We start from the raw sequence: 27171 nt of genomic DNA, 5'->3' as shown, positions 1-27171 counted from the left end.
TCATGTTCCTCGCAGCAACCCTGCCACCTGGGTCCCGCTATTGCCCCCATTTTACAGAGGAGGAGACTGAGGCTCGGAGACGTTAAGTAACTTGCCAAGGTGACAGCGCTGGTTACGTGGAGGAGCCGAGGACCCAGCGAAGTGAGCAGGGCAGACATTCTCCATTTTATTGAGAGTCACAGCGAAGTCGGACGCCCCAGGCCCTAGTGACAATTTGCCTGGGAGTCTTCCAGATCCTCAAGCCTCGGGGACTCTGTCGCGCTGCCCCCAGCAGCTGCTTTCTGTTTGGCCGCAGGCTCCAGAAAACACCCTCAAAGAGACACCCGGATCTTCCATCACCTACGATGCAAATTCTACGGCTGGAAAGCACGAGGGTGGAAAGGAAAAAGTTGCGTTCTTTTTACCCCGCTCTGGATTGCACGGTGGAAACTCCGTCTCCACGGAAACGCGCCTCCCGGCAGCGGTCGCCAGGGGCGGGGCTCAGGGCGGCTCCTCCCCGGGGCTGCAACTGTTCCCAGGCTGGGGCGATTGCCGTCACCCCTGAACTTCCCCGTTCCTCTTCTCGGCCGCCTCCTTTTCCGTTGTCCCTTCGCGGCCCAAACCACATCCTGGAGTGCACTCTCCAGCGTGGCTGGCAGCGGGGACGGTGCGCCGGGGCGCAGGCCCAAGAGTCGCGTGCGCGGCCCTTTGCACCATCCCCCCGGGCCCACCCCCGGGCCGCGCTGATTGGGCAGGTAGGGACTCTGCCCAGCGGAAAGTTTTGGGTGCCGGGAGGAAGTCTAACCTTTGGGAGACTCCAAGACAGCAGCTCCGAGGTCGGCGGGGGTCTGGGTGGCCATGGAGGAGCCCCCTGTGCGAGAAGAGGAAGAGGAGGAGGGAGAGGGGGACGAGGAGAGGGACGAGGTTGGGCCCGAGGGGGCGCTGGGCAAGAGCCCCTTCCAGCTGACGGCCGAGGACGTGTATGACATCTCCTACCTGTTGGGCCGCGAGCTTATGGCCCTGGGCAGCGACCCCCGGGTGACGCAGCTGCAGTTCAAAGTCGTCCGCGTCCTGGAGATGCTGGAGGCGCTGGTGAATGAGGGCAGCCTGGCGCTGGAGGAGCTGAAGATGGAGAGGGACCACCTCAGGAAGGAGGTGGAGGGGCTGCGGAGACAGAGCCCTCCGGCCAGTGGGGAGGTGAGTGTGGGAGCGAGGGTGCTGGGCCCACGGCGCCTGCGGGGCGTAGGAGGGCGCCTACTGGCAGGGAGACGCCTTCCTTTTCTTTTCTCTTCTCTTTTCTCTTTTTTCTTTTTTTAAGAGATGGGATCTCGCTGTGTTGCCCAGGCTGGTCTCAAACTCCTGGCTCCAAGTGATCCCCCAGCCTCAGCCTCCTAGAGTGCTGGGTTTACAGGTGTGAGCCACCCTGCCTGGCCAGAATCTGTATTTCTAACGAGTTCGCAGTTAATGCTGATGCTATTGGCCCAGGGTCCACAGTTTGAGAACCTTTGACCTAGAGCAAGAAACACTTTTTTTTTTTCTTTTGACACAGGGTCCTGCTCTATCTCCCAGGCTAGAGTGCAGTGGTGCAAACACGGCTCACTACAGCCTTGGCCTCCTAGGCTCAAGCAATTCTCCTGCCTCGCCCTTCCAAGTAGCTGGGAGTACAGGCATGTGCCACCATGCCTGGCTAACTTTTTTGATGTTTTGTAGAGATGGGGGTCTCACCGTTACCCAGGCTGGTCTCAAACTCCTGAGCTCAAGGAATCCTCCCACCTTGGCCTCCCAAAGTGCTGGGCTTGTGGATGTGAGCCACCACACTTGGACAAGAAACACATTTTATCTAAAGAGAAATTAGTGCGTATGACCACAAAAAGACATAGACAAGAAGATTCAGAGCAGCTTTAGTCTCAGCTGCCAAACTGGAAACAATCTAAATGCAACCCAACTGAGTTTTGAAATTGTGATATATGGAATACTATGCAACAGAGAAAAAGAACGGGGTGCTGATACACACAACAGTGTGAATGAATCTCACAGATGTAACATGGAGAGAAAGAAGCCAGGCACAAAAGAGAAGCTACTGTAGATTTTTTTTTTTTGAGTCAGAATCTTGCTCTGTTGCTCAGACTGTAGTGCAGTGGCGTGACCTCGACTCACTGCAACCTCCACCTCCTGGGTTCAAGCGATTCTCCTGCCTCAGCCTCCTGAGCAGCTGGGATTGCAAGCGTGTGCCACCACGCCTGGCTAATTTTTTTTTTTTTCTTTTTTGGTAGAGACGGGGTTTCACCATGTTGGCCAGGCTGGTCTCAAACTCCTGGCCTCAAGTGACCCACCCACCTCAGCCTTCCAAAGTGCTGGGATTACAGGCCTGAGCCACAGCACCCGGCCCTACTGTACATTTAAATAAAATTCATGAACAGGCAAAATAATTTATAGTTATAGAAGGCAAACTGGTGGTGGGGGGAAAAGAAGGGAAATTGATAGAGAGCTAGAAGTGTCCCATATCTTAATCAGGGTATGGATATAGGGATCTACACATATGTTAAAAATCATCTGGCTGGGCACAGTGCCTCACGCTTGTAATCCCAGCACTTTGGGAGGCCAAGGCGGGCAGATCACGAGGTCAGAAATTTGAGACCAGCCTGGCCAACATGGTGAAACTCTATCTCTACTAAAACTACAGAAAAAAATTAGCCGGGCGTGGTGGCGGGTGCCTGTAATCCCAGCTACTCGGGAGGCTGAGGCCGGAGAATTGCTTGAAACCGGAAGGCAGAGGTTGCAGTGAGCCGAGATCGCGCCACTGCACTCCAGCTTGGGTGACAGAGCGAGATTTTGTCTCAAAAAAAAAAAAAAAAAAAAAAAAAAAAAAGTCTTTTTTGCGGGGACAGCTTTTTCTGTCATCCAGGCTGGAATACCATGGTGTAATCACAGCTCACTGAGGCCTCAAACTCCTGGGCTCAAGCAGTCCTCCCACCTCAGCCTCTCAAGTAGCTAGGACTACAGGCACACACCAACCACCTGGCTAATTTTTGTATTTTTTGTAGAGATGGGGGTCTCACCATGTTGCCCATGCTGGTCTCGAACTCCTGGGCTTAAGTGATACGCCCACCTCAGCCTCCCAAAGTGCTGGGATTACAGGCGTGAGCCACCATGCCCAGCCTAGTTTTTAAAATTCTTGTCGAAACTCATTAATTTTATGACCTACTAGCGGGTCTCCAGCCACAGTTAAAAAAGAAAAAAAAAAAAAGCTGCTGTAAGTGGACGATGTCTTTTTTAATCCTCAGACTATTATTGTTTTACAAAACTGAGGCACAGAACAGTTAAGTAATTTACCTAAGGACTTCACGGCAAGTTAAGAGGAGAAGTCAGGATCTTAATTCAGAGATGCTAGTCCTAAATACTCCATCCTAAAATACAGACATTTGACCTTACTTGTACTAACATTTGATGAGTGACTGCAGTGACTGATGCTAGGCTCTGGGGCTATGGAGATAACGTAGACAAGGTCCCTGCCCTCAAGAAGCTCACATCTAGTGGGAGAGGTCAGACACACAGTCCTAGAACAGAATACAAGTATACAAACCAGGCCAGGCGCGGTGGCTCACACCTGTAATCCCAACACTTTGGGAGGTCGAGGCAGGCAGATCGCTTGAGGCCAGGAGTTCGGGACCAGCCTGGGCAACCTGGTGAAACCCTGTCTCTACTAAAAATACAAAATTAGCTGGACCTGCTGGCACACGCTTGTACTCTGGCTACTCGGAGGCTGAGGCACGAGAATCGCTTGAACCCGGGTGGCAGAGGTTGCAGTGAGCCAAGATCGTGCCACTGCACTCCAGCTGGGGCAACAGAGCAAGACTGTCTCAAAAACAAACAAACAAACAAACACCAAGTATACAAACCAAGGCTGGGCGCAGTGGCTCACGCCTGTAATCCCAACACTTTGGGAGGCCAAGGCAGGCGGATCAGGAAGTCAAGAGATTGAGACCATCCTGGCCAACATACCCCGTGTCTACTAAAAATACAAAAATTAGCTGGGCACAGTGGCACGTGCCTGTAGTCCCAGCTACTCGGGAGGCTAAGGCAAGAGAATTGCTTGAACCCGGGAGGCAGAGGTTGCATTGAGCTGAGATCATGCTGCTGCATTCCAGCCTGGCAACAGAGCGAGACGACTTCGTCTCAAAAAAAAAAAAAAAAACAAATATATACAAACCAAGAAGTAAGCCAAGAAAGAACAGGAACAGAGTCACTGAAATTCACAGGGAAGTGTGAAGTTTCCCTGTAGCTTCCCTGGTAACTTTTTCTTCTTCTTCTTCTTATTATTATTATTATTAATTATTATTATTATTTGCCTCATACCTTCTCTGACCCCTGGTAATTTATTTCACCTATTCCTAAGTGATAGTGACAATTGTATTTCTAGATAATATTCTACTTTAGTATCTGTCAAGTGACATGGTTAAGTGTGATGACTTGTAGCCTGGCTTTTGAGAGTCAAGGAAAGTTAACTGACTTGCGGGGGATTGCTCAGCCACATTCTGTGTTATTTTTGCCTCCCTCTCCGGGCACAAGGATATGGAGGAAGTCCCCATTATGAGCCGAGAACAGCGTGGTGTGCACAGGGGCTGGGTAGTTTCCCATATGGGGCAAAGTGGACAAGTTTCATCAGGCGGCAGATGAGATGGCATATTTTCTTCCCAAACCGCAGCCTTAAGAACAGGGATAGGGAAAATGCATGAATTAAGAAAATGAATGTTTAGTGCCACTAGACAGTTCACAAAAATATGCCTTGTTTTTTTTCTTTGTATGTTTTGAGACGGGGTCTCACTTTGTCACCCAGGCTGGCATGCAGTGGTTTGAACACTGCTCACTGCAGCTTCAGCCTCCCTGGGCTCAGGTGATCCTCCCACCTCAGCCTCCCTAGTAGCTGAGACTATAAGCATGTGCTACTATGGCCACCTAATTTTTGTGTTTTTTCTAGAGATGAGGTTTCCCATGTTGTCCAGGCTGGTCTCAAACTTCTGGGCTCAAACGATCCACCCACCCTAGCCTCCCAGAGTTCTGGGGTTACAGGCGTGAGCCACTATTCCTGACCTCTTTTTGGTCTTTTAAATTGTAGTAAAGCTGGGCGTGGTGGCTCATGCCTGTAATGCCAGCACTTTGGGAGGCCGAGGTGGGTGCAGGTCACCTGAGGTCAGAGTTCGAGACCAGCCTGGCCAACATGGTGAAACCCTGTTTCTACTAAAAATACAAAAAATTAGCTGGGCTTGGTGGCAGGCGCCCGTAATCCCAGCTACTAGGGAGGCTGAGGCAGAAGAATTGCTTAAACCTGGGAGACAAAGGTTGCAGTGAGCTGAGATCATGCCACTGCACTCCAGCCTGGGCAACAGAGCAAGACTCTGTCTCAAAAGAAAAAAATAAAATAAAATAAAATAAATTGTAGTAAAATACAGTAACATAAAATTTACCATCTTAAATTTTTTTTTTTTTTTGAGATGGAGTTTCGCTCTGTCGCCCAGGCTGGAGTGCAGTGGTGGGACCTCAGCTCACTGCAAGCTCCGCCTCTGAGGTTCACACCGTTCTCCTGCCTCAGCCTCCCGAGTAGCTGGGACTACAGGCGCCTGCCACCACGCCTGGCTAACTTTTTTGTATTTTTTTAGTAGAGACGGGGTTTCACCGCGTTAGCCAGGATGGTCTCTGTCTCCTGTCCTGGTGATCCGCCCGCCTCGGCCTCCCAAAGTGCTGGGATAACAGGTGTGAGCCACCGCGCCCCGCCCATCTTAACCTTAACTATTTTTAAGTGTACAGTTCAGCTGCATGTCCATTCACACTGTTGTGCAGCCATCACCACCATCCGTCTCCAGAACTCTCTTCGTCTTGCAAAACTGAAACTCTGACCTGTTAAGTAACAACGTCTCCTTCCCCTCCCCCGGCCCCCCAGTAACTACTTTTCTACTTTCTGTCCCTCTGAATCTACCTATTGTAGGTTGTTCATATCAGTGAAATCATATATTTGTCTTAAGTGCCTGGCTTATTTCACTCAGCATAATGTCCTCAAGATTGATTCATGTTGTGGCACATGATTTCCTTGCCTTTGAAGGCCGAATAATATTCTGTTGGAGGCATATACTATACTTTCTTTATCTATTCATTTGTTCATGGACCCTTGGGTTACTGCTGCTACCCCTTGGCTGCTGTAAATAGAGCTGCTGTGGTGGGAGGCTGAGGCGGGCGGATCACATGAAGCCAGGAGTTGAAGACCAGCCTGGACAACATGGCGAAACTCCATCTCTACTGAAAATACAAAATTAGCCAGGTGTAGGCCGGGCGCGGTGGCTCACGCCTGTAATCCCAGCACTTTGGGAGGCCGAGGCGGGCGGATCACGAGGTCAGGAGATCGAGACCATCCTGGCTAACACAGTGAAACCCCGTCTCTACTAAAAATACGAAAAATTAGCCAGGTGTGGTGGCAGGCACCTGTAGTCCCAGCTACTCGGGAGGCTGAGGCGGGAGAATGGCGTGAACCCGGGAGGCGGAGCTTACAGTGAGCCGAGATTGCACCACTGCACTCCAGTCTAGGCAATAGTGTGACTCCGTCTCAAAAAAAAAAAAAAAAAAAAATTATCCAGGCATGGTGGCACACACTTGTAATCCCAGCTACTCAGGAGGCTGAGGCAGGAGAATCGTTTGAACCCAGGAGGCAGAGGTTGCAATGAGACAAGATCATGCCACTGCACTCCAGCCTGAGTGACAGCAAGACTCCATCTCAAAAAAATAATAATAAAATAAATAAATAGTGCTGCTGTGAACATGGGTGTGCAAATATCTCTTCAGGTCCTGCCTTCAGTGCTCCAGAAATACATAGAATTGGAATTGCTGGATCAAATCGTAATTCTATTTTTAATTTTTAAAAGAATGGCCATGCTGCAGGGTGCGGTGGCTCACGCCTGTAATCCCAGCACTTTGGGAGGCCGAGGCAGGCAGATCACCAGAGATCGGGAGTTTGAGACCAGCTTGGCCAACAAGGCAAAACCCCATCTCTAATAAAAATACAAAAATTAGCCGGGCGTGATGGCGGGCACCTGTAATCCCAGTGACTCAGGCAGGAGAATCGCTAGAACCTGGGACCCCGAAGTTGCAGGGAGCCAAGATTGTGCCACGGCACTCCAGCCTGGGCAACAGAGACTCCTTCTAAAAATATAATAATAATAATAATAACAATAATAATTTAATTATATAGAGTTGCTTGCAAAGGTTGCATCTTTTCTTCCAGGTGAACCTGGGCCCAAACAAAATGGTGGTTGACCTGACAGATCCCAACCGACCCCGCTTCACTCTGCAGGAGCTAAGGGATGTGCTGCAGGAACGCAACAAACTCAAGTCGCAGCTCCTGGTGGTGCAGGAAGAGCTGCAGTGCTACAAGAGGTGGGCTCCACTGCCTGGAGGGTCCTGCACCCAGACCTGGCCCAGAATTCCTTGCTAGGTTACATATTTGTTTTTGTTTTGTTTTGTTTTTGTTTTTTTGAGACAGAGTCTCGCTCTGTCGCCCAGGCTGGAGTGCAGTGGTGCGATCTCAGCTCACCGCAACCTCTGTCTCATGGGTTCAAGCGATTCTCCCACCTCAGCCACCCAAGTAGCTGAGACCACAGGTGCATGCCACCATGCCCAGCTAATTTTCTTATTTTTTGTAGAGACAGGGTCTCGCCATGTTGCCCAGGTTAGTGTCAAACTCTTGGGCTCAAGTGATCCACCTGCCTCAGCCTCCCCAAAGTGCTGGGATTACAGGTGTGAGCCACCGCACCTGGCCATTGGAAAGATTTGATCAAGAGAATGACAAGAGGCCAGTCTCCATTAAAAATACAAAAATTAGCTGGGCATGGTGGCTCATGCCTATAGTCCCAGCTACTCGGGAGGCTGAGGCAGGAGAATCACTTGAACCTAGGAGGCAGAAGTTGCAATGAGCCGAGATCACGCCTCTGCACTCCAGCCTAGGCAACAGAGCAAGACTCTGTCTCAAAAAAAAAATGAAACAAAACAAAATAAAAATGAGTGGGGATGGTGGCACGTCTGTAATCCCAGCACCTTGGGAGGCCGACGCGGGCAGATCACGAGGTCAGGAGTTCGAGACCAGCCTGGCCAACATGGTGAAACCCCATCTCTACTAAAAAATACAAAAATTAGCCAAGTGTGGTGGCGGGTGCCTGTAATCCCAGCTACTTGGGAGGCTGAGGCAGGAGAATCACTTGAAACCAGAAGACGGAGGTTGCAGTGAGCCGAGATCGTGCCACTGCACTGCAGCCTGGGCGAAAGAGCAAAACTCTTTCTCAAAAACAAAACAAAAACAAAAACAAAAAGTCCTGGTGCAGTGTTACATCCCAGCACTTAGGGAGCCTGAAGCAGGAGGATCACTTGAGCCCAGGGATTAGAGGCCAGCCTGGGCAACATAGCAAGACCCTGTCTCTAAAAAGAAATTAAAAAAAAAATAAGGAAAGTTAAAAAAGACTGCAGTGGTACCATATACAAAATAGATTGTAGGACAAGCAAGAGAGGCTATAAAAAAGCCGTTGCCATAATCACGTTGAGACTCGTAGCTATTTCCATTTGTGCTATTTCCCAAAATGTTTTCCTTTACTTAGGTATTTTTTGAAAAGGGGGCTCTGTAGTCAAATAATTCTGGGAAACACTGAGTTAAACGAAGCATGTTTTCTTATAGGTAGAGGAAGGAAAAACCAGGGGAATAAAAATGTCGTGTTGGCTAGTATTTATTGATACTCGCCATGTGCCAGGCACTCTGTCTGCTAAATGTATCCCAAGCATCATTTCAATTAGTGCTCACAGCAAGACTGTGAGTAGCGGTGATGTTATCACTATGGTGAGCTGAGGACCAGAGAGGTGGGCACCTGCTTAAGCAGTGGTGGCAACAGTGGTGATGTGACCTCAGACAGTGTGACATCAGAGACTGTGCTTGTAATTAGCACGCCGCATTTAGATCATGAAAGCTTGGAATTAAAGACATACCCTGATCAAAAATGAAACAAAGCCCAAGTGATATGATTCTTTAAATGCCTTAAATGTAGCATCTTTCAGAGAGCAGCAATACAGCAGAAGCGTTGTAAGAAGCCACATTTATTGTCTCCCTTTTGCTGAGGTTGGAACCGTGTTCATGGAAAGACCTTTGTCTCATTTAGTAAGTAATTCAGGGCCGGGCACAGTGGCTTACGCCTGTAATCCCAGCACTTTGGGAGGCCGAGACGGGTGGATCACAAGGTCAGGAGATCGAGACCAGCCTGGCTAACACGGTGAAACCCCGTCTCTAATAAAAATACAAAAAATTAGCCAGGCGTGGTGGCGTGCGCCTGTAGTCCCAGCTACTTGGGAGGCTGAGGCAGGAGAATGGTGTGAACCTGGGAGGTGGAGCTTGCAGTGAGCCAACATCTCGCCACTGCACTCCAGCCTGGGCGGAAGAGCGAGACTCCATCTCAGAAAAAAAAATAGAATAAAATAAGTAGTTCAGGCACAGGTAGTTAAAAAGAGAAACTGCCAAGCTGCTGGTGTCGTGAGCAGCTTGTTAGTGGGCAAAACCACACACTTTCTTTCTAGTTTTGAATTCTCAGAGAACAAGAGACACACACTTTCCATCTGGCTCAGGCCAAGAGAGGCAGGATTCTGCTTCGTCTCTAGTGTTATATATTGTGGAGAAGCCAGCATGCCAGCTGAGATGTTCTCATAGCAACTGCATCCATTTGAAGGTCCAAACTCACACAGATAATATACTGATAATAAATTGATTACAGCTGGTTGCGGTGGCTCACACCTGTAATCCCAGCACTTTGGGAGGCCGAGGCAGGCAGATTGCCTGAGGTCAGGAGTTTGAGATCAGCCTGGGCAACATGGTGAAACTCCGTCTCTATTAAAAATATAACAATTATTAGCCAGGCGTGGTGACCCATACCTGTAGTCCCAGCTGTTCGGGAGGCTGAGGCAGGAGAATTGCTTGTACCCAGGAGGCGCAGGTTGCAGTGAGCTGAGATGTGTCACTGCACTCCAGCCTGGGTGACAGAGCGAGACTGTATCTCAAAAAAAAAATTATAATTCCAGGGAAATATGGTAGGTTGCTTCCAAAGAGAGCCACAGCAGTATTTCCCACCCTGCATACCTTTTGCAATGAAACTTTGCCACTCCTTTCATCAAGAGGTGGATTCTGTTTTCCCTCTCTTTGCATGTAGGGTGGCTCTGTGACTTGCTTTGACTGTGAGAACAGGGTGGAAGTGACGCTGTTAGGCCTCTGGGGTTAAGGTGGTAAGAGGCCTTTCTTCTGTTTCTGTGCTCTTAGAATGCTTCCTTGAGACCAGCATTCTGTGAGGAAGCTCAAGGGGGAGTCCCATGGAGAGGTCATGTGAAGGAGAACCAGGGCACACCTGCTGACAGCCCCAGCTGTGCACAGCCCTCCGCCAATGCCCCACTGAACGCAGCCAAGTGAGAAGCTCAGGCTAGCAGGTGGACCACAGAGCCAACCATAAGAAGCCAGGCACAGCAGTGTGCACCTATAGTCTCAGTGCCTGTAGTCTCAGCTACTTGGGAGGCTGAGGCAGGAGGATCCCACGAGACCAGGAATTTGAGGCTTCAGTGGGCAGTGATTGCACCCGTGAATAGCAACTGCACTCCAGCCTGGGCAACACAGTGAGACCTGATCTAAAAAAAAAAAAAAAAAAAAGCCAATTATAAGAAAGAGTCGGCTGGCCGCAGTGGCTCACGCCTGTAATCCCAGCACTTTGGGAGGCCGAGGTGGGCAGATCACGAGGTCAGGAGATTGAGACCATCCTGGCTAACACAGTGAAACCCCGTCTCTACTAAAAATACAAAAAAATTAGCCGGGCGAGGTGGCGGGCGCCTGTAGTCCCAGCTACTCGGGAGGCTGAGGCAGGAGGATGGCGTGAGCCCCGGGGGGCGGAGCCTGCAGTGAGCCGAGATCACGCCACTGCACTCCAGCCTGGGCGACAGCGAGACTCCGTCTCAAAAAAAAAAAAAAGAAAGAGTCATCATTGGAGATCATGTCACCATTGTTTTTAGTCACCAAGTTTAATCTATGTAATAATAGATCATGGAAAAATGGAAATTTTAGATGATGCTTCTTGTTAAATCATTATTATAATAAGTATCTATAATAAAATATCAGCTGGGCAGGTGGCTCACACCTGTAATCCCAACACTTCGGGAGGACAAAGTGGGTGGATCACCTAAGGTCAGGAGTTCAATCAACACCAGCCTGGCCAACATGGCAAAACTCCGTCAATACTAAAAATACAAAAATTAGCCGGGTGTGGTGGTACACACCTGTAATCCCAGCTACTCAAAAGGCTGAGGCACAAGAATCACTTGAACCCGGGAGGCGGAGGTTGCAATGAGCAGAGATTTTACAACTGCACTCCAGCCTGGGTGATAGAGTGAGACTCTGTCTCAAAAATAAAATAAAATTAGAATATAAATAATATAATATTTTATAATTACAAAAATTTAGGCCGGGTTTGGTGGCTCATGCCTGTAATCCCAACACTTTGGGAGTTTGGGACAGGAGGAACACTTGAGCCTAGGAGTTCAAGATGAGCCTGGGCAATGGATCAAGACCCTGTCTCAAAAAAATTTTTTTAAATTATTGATAACAATATTAAGTAATGGCTGAGCACAGTGGCTCACGCCTGTAATCCCAGCACTTTGGGAGGCTGAGGCAGGCAGATTGCCTGAGGTCAGGAGTTCGAGACCAGTCTGGCCAACATGGTGAAATCTCATCTCTACTAAATATACAAAAAAATTAGCCAGGCATGGTGGCGTGCACCTGTAATCCCAGCTACTCGGGAGGCTGAGGCAGGGGAATTGCTTGAACCAGGGAGGTGGAGGTTGCAGTGAGCCAAGATCACACCACTGCACTCCAGCCTGGGCGACAGCAAGACTCTGTCTCAAAAAAAAAAAAAGTAGATATTAAGAGCCCACTCTTTGCAAAACTCTTTTATGAAGAAGGAGGGAGAAGTATGAATCCTGCCCTTTCACACTCACACTGAAAGAGGTATCTTCGTCACCTCAAGGTGCTGTGAAATACATGGTGAGCCACTGAGCCTGGCCAGGAATTTTTATTAAAGACACACAATTTGGCCAGGCACGATGGCTCACACCTGTAATCCCAGCACTTTGGGAGGCTGAGGCAGGCAGATCACTTGACGTCAGGAGTTCAAAACCAGCGTGGCCAACATGGTGAAACCCCGTCTCTACTGAAAATACAAAAAAATTAGCCAAGTGTGGTGGTGGGCACCTGTAATCCCAGCTACTTGGGAGGCTGAGGCAGGAGAATCTCTTGAACCTGGGAGACGGAGGTTGCAGCGAGTCGAGATTGCACCATTGCACTCCAGCCTGGGCAACAATAGTGAAACTCCATCTCAAAAAAAAATAATAATAAGGCCGGGCACGGTGGCTTATGCCTGTACAGCACTTTGGGAGGCAGAGGCGGGCGGATCACGAGGTCAGGAGATCGACACCATCCTGGCTAACACAGTGAAATCCTGTCTCTACTAAAAATACAAAAAATTAGCTGGGCGTGGTGGCGGACGCCTGTAGTCCCAGCTACTCGAGAGGCTGAGGCAGGAGAATGGTGTGAACCCGGGAGGCGGAGCTTGCAGTGAGCCAAGATAGCGCCACCACTCCAGCCTGGGTGACAGAGCTAGACTCTGTCTCAAAAAAATAAATAAATGAAAATTTTTAAAAATAAAATAAAAATAAAAAAATTAAAACACACAATTCAGTCCACAGCAAGGGGACAACACCATGGGGGTAAATTTACCAGTGGGCACTGCAACAAAACACTTAAGTGGATGTAATGAGTTGTACTGTGCCATAATTGAAATGTTTCATTTTGGTCAGTCTTCTTATGGTTGCAAGTGACAGAAGTCTGATTTAAACTAGCTTAAACACAAAAGGAAATTTTTTGGTAACATAATTGGGAAGGGGCTGGGTGTGGTGGCTCATGCCTGTAATCCCAACACTTTGGGAGGCCAAGGCGGGTGGATCACCTGAGGTCGGGAGTTTGAGACCAGCCTGACCAACATGGAGAAACCCTGTCTCTACTAAAAATACAAAATTAGCCAGGCGTGGTGGTGCACACCTGTAATCCCAGCTACTTGGGAGGCTGAGGCAGGAGAATCATTTGAACCCGGGAGGCAGAGGTTACGGTGAGCCGAGATTGTGCCACTGCACTCCAGTCTGGGTGACAGAGCAAGACTCTGTCTCAAAAAAAAAAAAAAAAAAAAAAAAAATCTAACTCTTATCAACATCTGACTTACAATTTATACTTTTATTTTACTTATTTCTTTATTGACTGTTTCCTTCTCCTACTGGAATATAAATTACGTGAGAGAATATATTTTGTCTATTTTGTTCAGAGACAAAACAGTTCAGAGACAAAATATTTATTAACCACAGTAGGTAGCTTAATAAATATTTGTTGAATGTTAAGCACTATGTATCATCTGAGATAATCTCTCAATCCTTTGAGGTAGGTACTATTATTAGACTCATTTTATAGGTTAGGAAACCAAGGCTTAAGTTAGAGAATTTATACACAATCATATTCCTAGACAACTGAGAAGCTTGAAGCAGTAGCCAATGTAATTAGGTAAGAGAAAGAAACAAGAGGGCCAGGCACGGTGGCTCACACCTGTAATCCCAGCACTTTGGGAGGCTGAGGCGGGCAGATCACTGGGTCAGGAGATTGAGACCATCCTGGCTAACACAGTGAAACCCTGTCTCTACTAAAAATACAAAAAATGAGCCGGGCGTGGTGGTGGGCGCCTATAGTCCCAGCTACTCGGGAGGCTGAGGCAGGAGAATGGCGGGAACCTGGGAGGCGGAGCTTGCAGTGAGCCGAGATCGTGCCACTGCACTCCAGCCTGGGCAACAGAGCGAGAATCCGTCTCAAAAAAAAAAAAGAAACGAGGCATCACATTGGAAAGGTAGAGGGAAGATTCTAATTTTAAACAGAATTTCTCTGACTCTAGTGCTTTCAACCATAATATTACCATAATAATCATCATCATCATCATCATTAAGACCCTTTATTTTCAGAGCTGCACAGATAAGAGGTCTGTAATAAAAGCCAGGCTCAGTGGTTCATGCCTGTAATCCCAGCACTTTGGGAGTCTGAGGCAGGTGGATCACTTGAGGCCAAGAGTTTGAGACCAGCCTGGGCAACATGGTGAAGCCCATCTCTACTAAAAATACAAAAATTAGCCGAGCATGGTGGCAGGCGCCTGTAGTCCTAGCTATTCAGGAGGCAGAGGCAGGAGAATCACTTGAACCTGGGAGGCGGAGGTTGCAGTGAGCTGAGATGGCGCCACTGCACTCTAGCCTGGGCAACAGAGAAAGACTCCAACTCAAAAAAAAAAAAAAAAAAAAAAGGTCTGTAATAAAATAATCCATTTATTTTTTGTCCCGTTTCCCAGTGGCCTGATTCCACCAAGAGAAGGCCCAGGAGGACGAAGAGAAAAAGATGCTGTGGTTACTAGGGCCAACAATGCTGGCAGGAACAAGGAGGAGAAGAGAATCATAAAAAAGCTGTAAGTGTCACCTTGCTGCCCCCCGGTCCTGCCAAATAATAACTCAAGGAAGTAGTCGGGGGCAAGAAGAGGCTGACCAGCTGCCCAGGGCAGGGAGGCCCTCTACTCTCCCGGTTGTGGTGCTGCAGCTCATGGGAAAACTCAATGCCAGTGTATTATAATGATATCTGCCAGGCAGTAGCCTAGGCACTTGGCATATATTAATTCATCGAATCATCACAGTGACCCTGCAAGGTAGATACTATTTTGCAGACGGAGAAATAGCTACTGAGAGGTAAGGTAATTTGCCCAAGGTCGCACAGAGGGTAAATAGTGAAGTCAGGAACCCAAGGAAGTCTGGCTTCTACACTCCACTGCCTCCCTGTGATGTTTGACCAGGCTGGGTGCAATGGCTCACACCTGTAATCTCAACAGAGATTACAGGAGGCTGAGGCAAGAGGATCATTTGAAGCCAGGAGTTTGAGACTAGCCTGGGCAACAAAGTGAGACCCCATGTCAATGAAAAAACATCGTTTTGTTTTTTGTTTTGAGACAAAGTCTCACTCTGTCACCTAGGCTGGAGTGCAGTGGTGCAATCTTGGATCACTGCAACCTCTGCCTCCCAGGTTCAAGCAGTTCTCCTGCCTCAGCCTACCGAGTAGCTGGGATTACAGGCATGCGCCACCATGCCTGGCTAATTTTTGTATTTTTGGTAGAGATGGGGTTTCACCATGTTGGTCAGGCTGGTCTTGAACTCCTCGTGACCAACCTGCCTCAGCCTCCCAAAGTGCTGGGATTACAGGCATGAGCCACTGCGCCTGGCCAATTTTTTTTTTAATTAGCTGGTATCATTTGTCGGCCTTTTGGCTGAGATCAAGTGAAATTAGCTGGGCGTGGTGGCCTGCACCTGTGGTCCCAGCTACTCAGGAGGATGAGACTGGAGGATTACTTAAGCCCAGGAGTTCGAGGCTGCAGTAAGCCATTATCACTATTATCACACCACTGCACTCCAGCCTGGGTAACAGAGCGTGACCCTATCTCAAAAAAAAAAAGAGAGAAAGAAAGAAAGAAAACAAAAATGATAATAACGATGACCGGGCACGGTGGCTCACTCCTGTAATCCCAGCACTTTGGGAGGCTGAGGCGGGCAGATCACCTGAGGTCAGGAGTTCGAGACCAGCCTGGCCAACATGGCAAAACCTCGTCTCTACTAAAATCCAAAAATTAGCCGGGCGTGATGGCAGATGCCTGTAATCCCACCTATTTGGGAGGCTGAGGCAGGAGAATCGCTTGAGCCCGGGAGGTGGAAGTTGCAGTGAGCCGAGATTGTGCCACTGCACTCTAGCCTGAGCAACAGAGCGAGACTCCAAAAAAAAAAAAGAGGAATAACCCAGGCCTTCTTTCTCAGGGACAGGACCTTGAGGAGCTTGGAAGGGAGCAGGGGCAGAGGGCAAGGGGCAGGAGCACAGGGGAGAATACCTCTGGCCCAGCAGCAGCAGCAGCTCAGCAAAGAACCAAAGGAAGAGGCAGTCAGGCATGTAGCTTCCGGAGAGCAAAGTCATGGTTCTTCCTCTGGGGGCAGTGGTTCATGTGAGCTCAGTATGGCGGGCAGGGAAATAGCAGTTTTCTTCCCAATATTACTCAGAGGCTGTTGGGTTTAATTTGATGAGATGAAGTAGGACTGGGGAAAGGGAAAGATAATTCCCCATACCTTAAGATTCACCATAGCTAAGCCAGGCGCAGTGGCTTACACCTGTAATCCCAGCACTTCGGGAGGCCGAGGTGGGTGGATCATTTGAGGTCATGAGTTCGAGACCAGCCTGGCCAACGTGGTGAAACCGTGACTCTATTAAAAAATACAAAAATGAGCTGGGTGGTAGTGGCGTTCGCCTTCATCCCAGCTACTCAGGAAGCTGAAGCAGGAGAATCACTTGAGCTTGGGAGGCGGAGGCTGAGGTGAGCCGAGATGGTGCCACTGCACTCCAGTCTGAGCAACAGAGTGAGACCCTGTCTCAAAAAAAAAAAAAAAGATTGAACGTAGCTCCCACGTAGTGAGCATTTGCTATGTGCCAGACACTGAGCTGAGTAAACATCTACTCAGGAGATCTGTTTTACAGACAGGCAAACTGAGAGTCAGAGAGGATCAATGACCTGCAAAGGTTACACAGTGGGTCAGTGGTGGTGGAACTCAGACCTGAAGCCGCATCTATTTACCTCCTAAGTGCATTCGCCCCTAATCTTGGGCTACATGGAATCTACGGCAGGGAAAACACCTTTCCAGAATGTTTCCTGCTGCACATGGTGATGCTCGGGAAATGGAATCAAGAGTCAAACTTGGCCGGGCGCAGTGGCTCACGCCTGTAAACCCAGCACTTCGGGAGGCTGAGGTGGGAGGATCACCTGAGGTCAGGAGTTCGAGACCAGCCTAGCCAACGTGGTGATGCCCCGTCTCTACTAAAAATACAAAAATTAGCCGGGCATGGTGGCGGGTGCCTGTAATCCCAGCTACTCGGGAGGCTGAGGCAGGAGAATTGCCTGAGCCCAGGAGGCAGAGATTGCAGTGAACTGAGATTGCACCACTGCACTCCAGCCTGGGCAACAAAACGAGACTCTGTCTCAAAAAAAATTAAAATAGGCCGGGCACAGTGGCTTACGCCTGTAATCCCAAGACTTTGGGAGGCCGAGGTGGGCGGATCACCAAGCCAAGAGTTCAAGATCATCCTGGCCAACATGGTGAAACCCTGTCTCTGCCAGGCGCAGTGGCTCAGGCCTGTAATCCCAGCACTTTGGGAGGCCGAGGTGGGAGGATCACGAGGTCAGGAGATCGAGACCATCCTGGCTAACATGGTGAAACCACGTCTCTACTAAAAATACAAAAAAATTAGCCGGGCATGGTGGCAGGCTCCTGTAATCCCAGCTACTCAGGAGGCTGAGGCAGGAGAATGGCATGAACCCAGGAGGCGGATGTCGCAGTGAGCCAAGATCACACCACTGCACTCCAGCCTGGGCAACAGAGCAAGACTCTGTCTCAAAAAAAAAAGAAACCCCGTCTCTACTAAAAATACAAAAATTAGCTGGGTGTGGTGGCGTGTACCTATAGTCCCAGCTACTTGGGAGGCTGAGGCAGGAGAATCGCTTTAACCTGAGAGGCAGAGGTTGCAGTGAGCCAAGATCGCACCACTGCACTCCAGCCTGGGCGACAGAGTGAGACTGTGTCTGAAAAAAATAAATAGATAAAAATAAAAATTAAATAAATAAAAATACAAAATTAGCCATGGCCTCTGTAATTTCAGCTACTCGGGAGGCTGAAGTAGAATAATCACTTGAACCTGGGAGGAGGATATTGCAGTGAGCTGAGATCACACCCCTGCACTCCAGCCTGGGCAATAGAGCAAGACTCCATCTCAAAAAAAAAAAAAAAGAAAAAAGGGAGTCGATATCCTCTTGATAACCAGAATAGAACTGGAGCAACAGGCAGTTTCAGCCTGGCTGTGGGAAATGCCCAGGGACCTCTCCCTGTCCCACGTGGGACCATTCCTCTTGAATGAGCCGTGTCCCAGCATTGGAACATGCTATGCACTTTCCTCTGAATACTTCCCTCATGTCTGTGCACCAGGGTTGATCCCATAGTTCTTCGGATGCTGCCTCTTATACTAAGAGTGAGGTGCTTGTGTAAAATTCAGATTCTCAGAAATCAAGTCAGTAGGCCGGGCGCAGTAGCTCACGCCTGTAATCCCAGCACTTTGGGAGGCCAAGGTGGGCAGATCACAAGGTCAGGATATGGAGACCATTCTGGCTGACCATCCTGGCTAACACGGTGAAACCCCATCTCCACTAAAAATACAAAAAATTAGCCGGGCGTGGTAGTGGGCGCCTGTATTCCCAGCTACTCAGGAGGCTGAGGCAGGAGAATGGCATGAACCCGGGAGGCGGAGCTTGCAGTGAGCCGAGATCGCGCCACTGCACTCCAGCCTGGGTGACAGAGTGAGACTCCGTCTCAAAAAAAAAAAAAGCCGGGCGCAGTGGGTCACACCTATAATCTCAGCACTTTTGGAGGCTGAGGCGGGCAGATCACAAGGTCAGAAGATTGAGACCATCCTGGCCAACATAGTGAAACCCCATGCCTGTAGTCCCAGCTACTCAAGAGGCTGAGGCAGGAGAATTGCTTGAACCCGGGAGGCAGAGGTTGTAGTGAGCTGAGATTGCGCCACTGCACTCCAGCCTAGCAACAGAGCAAGACTCTGTCTCAAAAAAAAAAAAAAAAACAAAAACAGAAAGAAAAAGAAATCAAGTCAGTGGTTCTTGGATGAAGCTCAGAAATCTGGATTTTTTTCACAAGTTCCTTGGACCACACTGATATGTGCCTTCTTAGTTGCCAGGTGTCAGCACAGTAGGCTGCAGCTTTCCTGTACTTCATTCATTCAACAAATATTTACTGAGGGTCTGCCATGTGCCAGGCACTGTTGTAGGTGCTGAAGATACAGCAGTGAACAGACCCTAAAGTCTCTGGCTCATGGACCTTACATTCTAGTAGAGGGAGTCAGAGAGTGAACAGGTAAAGAAATATATTAACAGGACAATTTCAGATAGCTATATGTGCTATGATCACAAATAAGGGGACAGAACGAGAGAGAGAGGACTACTTTAGATTTGGGTTATCTTTTATCACAGCAGTGGGAAAAAAAAACACAAGAAAATAGAGTTGGGAAGTCCTGGAAGGCTTCTGTGAGGAGGTGACATTCAAACTGATCACTGAAGTACAATAAAGACCGGAAGGAAGAGCATTCCACGACAGGCGCAGTGGCTCATTCCTGTAATCCCAGCACTTTGGGAGGCCAAGGCCGGAGGATCGCTTGAGCCCAAGAGTTTGAGACTAGCCTGGGCAACATAGAGAGCTTTTTTCTAGAGACCTCATCTCTACAAAAAAGAATAAAATTAGCCGGGTATGTGCCTGTAGTTCCAGCTACTTGGGAGGATCTCTTGAGCCCAAGAGGTCCAGGCTACAGTAAGCCATGGTCACACCACTACACTCCAGCCTGGATGACAGAGCAAGATCCCGTCTCCCACCAAAACAAAAGAGCATTCCTGGTAGACGGAACAGTAAGTGTTAGAGCTTCAGGCTACAGAAATTCCCAGAACAGGCCAGGCACAGTGGCTCACGCCTGTAATCCCAGCACTTTGGGAGGCCAAGGCGGGCAGATCACCTGAGGTCCAGAGTTCAAGACGAACCTGGCCAACATGGAGAAACCCCATCTCTACTAAAAATACAAAATTAGCTGGGCGTGGTGGCGCATGCCTGTAATCCCAGCTACTCAGGAGGCTGAGGCAGGAGAATTGCTTGAACCCCGGTAGGCGGAGGTTGCCGTGAGCCGAGATCGTGCCATTGCACTTGAGCCTGGGCAACCAGAGTGAAACTCTGTCTCAAAAAAAAAAAATTTTTTTCAGAACAGAAGACCATGGTGACTGGAACAGGGAAGAGAATGGAGGCGGGATTGGAGAGGTGGGAGGGGCTGGGTCACACAGGGCCACGTGGATTCTTTCTGGTGCTGACTGTGGGTTTTATTCTAGGTACGTTGGGAAGAGACATTGGATGGTTTTAAGCTGGAGAGTAATATGACCGTATTTACATACAAAAAGCTCACTCTGGTTGCCTTGTGGAGAAGGGTTGGGAGACAGGGTCAAAGTAAGGCCAATGGGGGTGTTTCTTTTTTCCTTTTTTTTTTTTTTTTGAGATGGGGTCTCACTCTGTCACCCAGGCTGGTGTGCGGTAGCTTGATCTCAGCTCACTGCAACCTCCGCCTCCCAGGTTCAAGCGATCCTCCCACCTCAGCTTCCCGAGTAGCTGGGATCACAGGTGTTCACCATCACGCCCAGCTAATTTTTGTATTTTTGGTAAAGATGGGGTTTCTCCACGTTTCTCAGGCTGGTCTGGAACTCCTGAGCTCAAGCAATCCGCCCGCCTCAGCCTCCCAGTGTGCTAGGATTACGGGCGTAAGCCACTGCAGCCAGCCTAATGGGAGTGTTTCTTCCACAAGGAAGGGTCTTCTGTGTTTCTTCCACAAGGAAGGGTCTTCTGAGGTAAGATAATGAAAGAGCACCTCCACCCAGGTGTCCGAAGTGAAGGTGTTCATTTAGGACTTTCATTGGCTGTCTTGTTGCAAATCTGGCTTCCAGAAGGCATAAACTACTGGTTTCTTTCAGCGTCCTTCTACGGGAGCTTAGGACACCTAATTGGAGTTTGAGCCTAATAGAGCAAAAGTGAAATGTGTGTTCTGTGCATGAGCTAGCCTGAGGACATGTGGCTAGTGGCTAATGAGCGTGAGGCCACCCTTTCAGGGTCAGATAAACTTAATGAGCTACTAGAATGAATGAGTGAATGAATGAATGAATGAATGTGTTTTTTTGTTTTTGTTTTTGTTTTTGAGACGGAGTCTCGATCTGTCACCCAGGCTGGAGTGCAGTGGCACAATCTCGGCTCACTGCAAGCTCCGCCTCCCGGGTTCATGCCATTCTTCTGCCTCAGCCTCCCGAGGCAGCTGGGACTACAGGCGCCCGCCACCACACCCGGCTAATTTTTTGTATTTTTAGTAGAGACGGTGTTTCACCGTGTGAGCCAGGATGGTCTCGATCTCCTGACTTCATGATCCGCCTGCCTCCGTCTCCCAAAGTGCTGGGATTACAGGCGTGAGCCACCGCACCCGGGTTTTTTGGGGTTTTTTTGCTTTTTCGTTTTTTTTTTTTTGAGATAGTGTCTTGCTCTATCGCCCAGGCTGGAGTGCAGTGGCACAGTCTTGGCTCACTGCAACCTCTGCCTCCCGGGTTCAAGCGATTCTCCTGCCTCAGCTTCCTGAGTAGCTGGGATTACAGGTGTATGCCACCACGCCTGGTTAATTTTTTTTTTTTTTTAGAGATGGGGTCTCACTATGCTGCCCAGGCATGTCTCAGACTCCTGGGATCAAGTGATCCTCATCCTCTTGCCTCAGCTTCCCAAAATCATAGGATTACAGGCGTGAGCCACAATGCCTGGCCTGGACATATTTTTGAGTCAACAGCTGCAAGAGCTACTTAGAAATTTTACGGGGGTTTCTGCGCCCCTTGCTTTGTTCCTTCTGCTTACCCTGAACCCTCTCTCTCTCCACACCAGGTTCTTTTTTCGATCGGGGAAACAGACCTAGATCCAAGGCCACAAGTAAGGCTATGGCTCTGATTCTAGAAGACAACCTTCCAAGATGCCTGGCAAAACCACCTCCCTGTGCCACACAGACACACTGGGCCTGTGTATTTATTTCCCCTTCAAAGCAGACTGAGGAGGGAGGAGACGAGGTTCTCTTGGCATCACTTTCTCCCTGGCTGCGGAACTAGACACCCTTGAAGATTTGGCCTGGGCCAGTGAGGCTGAAATCAAGAAAAACAGAAGGGATGTGCAGGGTGGGGGGGTCCACTTCCTGCTCCCATGTCAACTCCCGGGGCCTCCAGCGTGCAGATGCGTGTCCTACTCATCTGCTCCCACGGATGACCCTGGACGTCAATGGTTAGCAGAAGGGAGAAAAGAAAGCAGGAAAATGTGCTATTGAAATTCCAGTGGTGACTTCACTGATATTTAGTGAATATTTGATTTAGCCAACATGCCTTTCTTTATGTGATTTTGTATTAAAGTAAAATGATTTTTATACTTTCTATAGCTTATCTAGAGTGGTCTCTTAGTTACGATGGTATACATGGTATATGTGTGTATATGTCACATATCTACATTTCATTGTATAATGAATCAATTGCATTCATTCAGTCTAAGCGATGCACGATTATCTGGTGTCACTATGAAGGGAAAGATTGCTGCAAACTAAAATGTTAAGAAGCTATCGATTTTAGGACTCATCCTGATTTCAGAGGTGTTAAGATGTGAACAAAATGCATTTAGGAATCAATGAAACAGAGCGGGTGTCTGCACTTCGCAAAGGAACTAATGAGGCTGCCGCAACCATTCCGTGAGCCTGTCTTCTTAGTAAATAACAGTGGCTTACTCAATGTGTTTCGCCTGCTCTGTGGATTATCTCATTTGTTCCTCATAACCTGGGGAGATGGGGACCGGTACCGGTGCACCAGTTTATAGATTTTTTTTTTTTTTTTTTTTTTTGAGACGGAGTCTCTGGCTCTGTCGCCCAGTCTGGGGTGCAGTGGCGCGATCTCGGCTCACTACAAGCTCTGCTGCCTACGTTCACGCCATTCTCTTGCCTCAGCCTCCTGAGTAGCTGGGACTACAGGCACTTGCCACCACACTCATCTAATTTTTTTGTATTTTTAGTAGAGACAGGGTTTCGCTGTGTTAGCCAGGATGGTCTCGATCTCCTGACCTCGTGATCCACCCGCCTCGGCCTCCCAAAGTGCTGGTGAGAGGTGACAGCGTGCTGGCAGTCCTCACAGCCCTCGCTCGCTCTCGGCGCCTCCTCTGCCTGGGCTCCCACTTTGGCGGCATTTGGGGAGCCCTTCGGCCCACCGCTGCACTGTGGGAGCCCCTTTCTGGGTTGGCCAAGGCCGGAGCCCGCTCCCTCAGCTTGCAGGGAGGTGTGGAGGGAGAGGCGCGAGCGGGAACCGGGGCTGCGCGGGGCGCTTGCGGGCCAGCTGGAGTTCCGGGTGGGCTTGGGCTTGGCGGGCCCCGCACTCGGAGCAGCCGGCGGGCCCTGCCGGCCCTGGGCAATGAGGGGCTTAGCACCCGGGCCAGCGGCTGCTGAGGGTGTGCTGGGTCCCCCAGCAGTGCCAGCCCACCCACGCTGCGCTCGATTTCTCGCCGGGCCTTAGCTGCCTTCCCGTGGGGCAGGGCTCGGGACCTGCAGCCCGCCATGCCTGAGCCTCCCATCCCCTCCGTGGGCTCCTGTGCGGCCCAAGCCTCCTCCACGAGTGCCACCCCCTGCTCCATGGTGCCCAGTGCCATCAACCACCCAAGGGTTGAGGAGTGCGGGCACACGGCACGGGACTGGCAGGCAGCTCCATCTGCAGCCCCGGTGCGGGATCCACTGGGTGAAGCCAGCTGGGCTCCTGAGTCTGGTGGGAACGTGGAGAACCTTTGTGTCTAGCTCAGGGATTGTAAACGCACCAATCAGCGCCCTGTCAAAACAGACCACTAGGCTCTACCAATCAGCAGGATGTGGGTGGGGCCAGATAAGAGAATAAAGCAGGCTGCCCGAGGTAGCAGTGGCAACCTGCTCGGGTTCATTTCCACACTGTGGACGCTTTGTTCTTTTGCTCTTTGCAATAACTCTTACTCGTGCTTACTCTTTGGGTCCACACTGCCTTTATGAGCTGTAATACACACCCCGAAGGTCTGCAGCTTCACTCCTGAAGCCAGCGAGACCAGGAGCCCACCGGGAGGAACGAACAATTCCAGACGCGCCGCCTTAAGAGCTGTTAACACTCACCACGAAGGTCTGCAGCTTCACTCCTGAGCCAGCGAGACCACGAACCCACCAGAAGGAAGAAACTCTGGACATGCCGCCTTTAAGAACTGTAACACTCACCGCGAGGGTCCGCGGCTTCATTCTTGAAGTCAATGAGACCAAGAACCCACCAATTCCGGACACACTGGGATTACAGGCGTGAGCCACCGCACCCGGCTTTTTTTTGGGGGGTTGGGGTGGGGACGGAGTCTTGCTCTATCGCCCAGGCTGGAGTGCAGTGACCATCTGGGTTCACTGCAATCTCCGCCTCCCAAATTCAAGCGATGCTCCTGCCTCAGCCTCCCGACTAGCTGGGACTACAGGTATATGCCACCACACTGGGTTAATTTTTGTATTTTTAGTAGAGACGGGGTTTCACCATATTGGCCAGGCTGGTCTCGAACTCCTGACCTCATGATCCGCCCGCCTCGGCCTCCCAAAGTGCTGGGATTACAGGCATGAGTCACCGTGCCCGGCCAGTTTATAGGTTTAGAAACTGAAACTCTGGCTGTGGAGCTAGGAAGCAGCTTGCCCAGGAGGCAAATGCGTGCCTGATTCCAAGGCCCGGGCGCGGAGCTGCCAAGCTCTATGGGTCCAGAGTCACTGGCAAGTCGTAATAATAGTAATAATTTACTGTATGCTTCGCCTGCATCATTCTAAGTACCTTTCCGATGCTGTCTCACATACTTTTGTGGGATGGGTATCACTATTGTCCTTGGGGTCCTCCCAAGGAGGTTAAGGCATAATGGGTGAAAAGTCTTGTCCAAGGTCCTCAGCTAGAAAGTGGTAGAAGCAGGACTTGAGCCCAGATACAAAGTCCACACCCAGGCTTCAACCACTCTGCCTTCCAGGAAGAGTTGGCAGTGTTTAAGAGTCTAGTCCAAAACACTGTCTCAACAGCATCGTTAGATCAGGGCTCCTAATCCCTAGAACCCTGTGTAACACTGCAACCCTGGCCAGGCATAGTGGTTCAAGCCTGTAATTCCAGCACTTTTGGAGGCCAAGGTGAGAGGATTGCTTGAGCCCAGGAGTTCGAGACCAGCCTAGGCAATATAGTAAGAACCTATCTTTACAAAAAATAAAAAATTAGCCAGGCATGGTGGTGAGCACCTGTAGTCCCAGCTCCTGGGGAGGCTGAGGCGAGAAGATTAATTGAGCCCGGGAGTTTGAGGCTGTAGTGAGCTATGATCACACCACTGCACTCCAGCCTGGGTGACAGAGTGAGACCCTGTCTCCAAATATATAAATGTTCCCCTGCCTCCCTGTGGGGATAGATAGGGTAAGAGAACCCACTCAGAAAGAAAGGTTAAGATGGCCTGGGTGGCTGTGGTACCCCAGGAGACTAAAAAAAGTTACGGTGAGAAATGCTTGGACTGCAACTCTTGGTTAAATCTGATGCTGGCAGGTGGGCATTTTGGAAAATAGGTCCTGGGGGTGATTCTCCTAGAGATGGGCCTAGCTTGACCACAGGTAACAGAGCTGTGACGTCAGCTGAGCTCTGGCGGTTCTCACACTGCAGGATTCCAACTACAAACCTAGACCGGGGAGGAACAGGCTTAGAAGTAGGTTTTCGCCGGGTGCAGTGGCTCACGCTTGTAATCCTAGCACTTTGGGAGGCCGACGTGGGTGGATCACAAGGTCAGGAGTTCGAGACCAGCCTGGCCAAGAAGGTGAAACCCTGTCTCTACTAAAAATACAAAAATTAGCTATTCAGGAGGCCAAGGCAGGGGAATTGCTTGAACCTGGATGGCAGAGGTTGCAGTGAGCTGAGATCATGCCACTGCACTCCAGCCTGGGCGACAGAATGAGACTCCATCTCAAAAAAAAAAAAAAAAAAAAAAGTAAGTTTTCAAGCCAAGTCTCAGAAGGCACAGGAAGTGGTTGCTGTAGCAATCATCTTTTATTTTATTTATTTGAGACAGAGTCTCGCTCTGTCGCCCAGGCCGGAGTGCAGTGGCAGGATCTCAGCTCCTGACCTCATAATCCGCCTGCCTCGTCCTCCCAAAGTGGTGGGATTACAGGTATGAGCCACCGTGCCTGGCCAGCAGTCATCTTTTACAATGAACAAATAGGGCTGGGTGCGGTGGCTCACATCTGTAATCCTAGCACTTTGGGAGATGGGCAGATCACGAGGTCAGGAGACCAGCCTGGCCAACATGGTGAAACCTCGTCTCTACTAAAAATACAAAAATTAGCTGGGTGTGGTGATGCACGCCTGTAATCCTAGCTACTCAGGAGGTTGAGGCAGGAGAATCGCTTGAACCCGGGAGGTGGAGGTTTCAGTGAGCTGAGATTGCGCCACTGCACTCCAGCCTGGGCGACAGACAGACCAAGACTCCATCTCAAAAAAAAAAAAAAAAAAAAAAAAAAAGAACAAATAAGTCAGGCACAGTGGCTCATGCATGCCTGTAATCACAGCCCTGTGGGAGGGTGAGGCATGAGGATCGCTTGAGGCCAGGAGTTTGAGACTAGCTTGGGCAACATAGTGAGACCCTATCTCTACAAAAAGTAAAATGAACAAATAAATATAGCAACTACATATCAGAACTTGGAGGCACTTATTAGCTATTAGTCCTGAGTACTTGTAAACACTGAAAAGAAGCTAGCCAAATTTTTAATTCTAATAATAGCTAATACTGATTACTGAAGGCTGTCTATGTGCAAGGCACTGTTCCAAGTGTTGGTGGTTTTTTTATTAACTCATTAAATCCTCACAATCACCCTGTACAAGTATTATTACTGTCTCCACGTTACAGGGAGGGAAACTGACGCACAAGGAAACTACGTACCTGCCCAAGTTACACAGCAGTGGATTGGAAGCAGAGGTTCTGTTCCAGCAGCCACATGTCCCCTCCAAGGTGAGGCTATAATACTGATGCCTGAATCTTTGCGGGAGGAGGCAAGTCAAGTGGGCAGAGATTATCCCTATTTGAGACAAGTTTCAGAGAGGGGAAGTGACTTGACCAATGTCACATGGCTGACAAACACTTAAAACTGATGCTGGAACTGGATCTTTTGCATCTAAGCCAAGGGCTCTACTCACTGTTCCAATCTACCACCAGTGCCCAAGCATGGAGGGGACAGGGATCTGGGCTGGTAATAGGGACTTCCAGCCCAAGACAGGTGCAGTGATGATTCAGAGCCTCCTGAGAATCATCAAGTCTAGTAAATTATAAGTCACAATG

General features: G+C 49.5%; 2 protein-coding genes across 2 annotated transcripts in view; one reads left to right on the top strand and one right to left on the bottom strand.

Annotated features, from left to right (window-relative positions):
• SNRNP35 (small nuclear ribonucleoprotein U11/U12 subunit 35) overlaps nucleotides 1-27062 on the bottom strand; it is a 56180-nt gene extending 29118 nt beyond the window's left edge. Inside the window, exon 1 of the mRNA XM_055358323.2 lies at nucleotides 26776-27062. The gene's annotated coding sequence lies outside the window, so the exon portion shown is untranslated. The remainder of the gene's footprint in view (nucleotides 1-26775) is intronic.
• On the top strand, nucleotides 484-22232 carry RILPL2 (Rab interacting lysosomal protein like 2). The gene is made up of 4 exons (XM_055358325.2): nucleotides 484-1176; nucleotides 7250-7401; nucleotides 14463-14576; nucleotides 21700-22232. Exons 1-4 carry the CDS (start codon nucleotides 838-840, stop codon nucleotides 21728-21730), a joined length of 636 nt encoding a protein of 211 aa, XP_055214300.1. The 5' UTR covers nucleotides 484-837; the 3' UTR covers nucleotides 21731-22232.
• Nucleotides 27063-27171: the final 109 nt, after the last annotated feature.

Source organism: Gorilla gorilla, chromosome 10 (assembly GCF_029281585.2).
Source record: "Gorilla gorilla gorilla isolate KB3781 chromosome 10, NHGRI_mGorGor1-v2.1_pri, whole genome shotgun sequence".
NCBI lineage: Eukaryota > Metazoa > Chordata > Mammalia > Primates > Hominidae > Gorilla > Gorilla gorilla.
This window is presented reverse-complemented; position numbering and strand designations above follow the sequence as displayed.

Coding starts and splice junctions, on each gene's coding strand:
- RILPL2 (XM_055358325.2), top strand. CDS start 838: ATGGAGGAGCCCCCTGTGCGAGAAGAGGAAGAGGAGGAGGGAGAGGGG. Junction 1,177..7,249: donor GCCCTCCGGCCAGTGGGGAG/GTGAGTGTGGGA, acceptor CTTTTCTTCCAG/GTGAACCTGGGCCCAAACAA. Junction 7,402..14,462: donor GAGCTGCAGTGCTACAAGAG/GTGGGCTCCACT, acceptor CCCGTTTCCCAG/TGGCCTGATTCCACCAAGAG.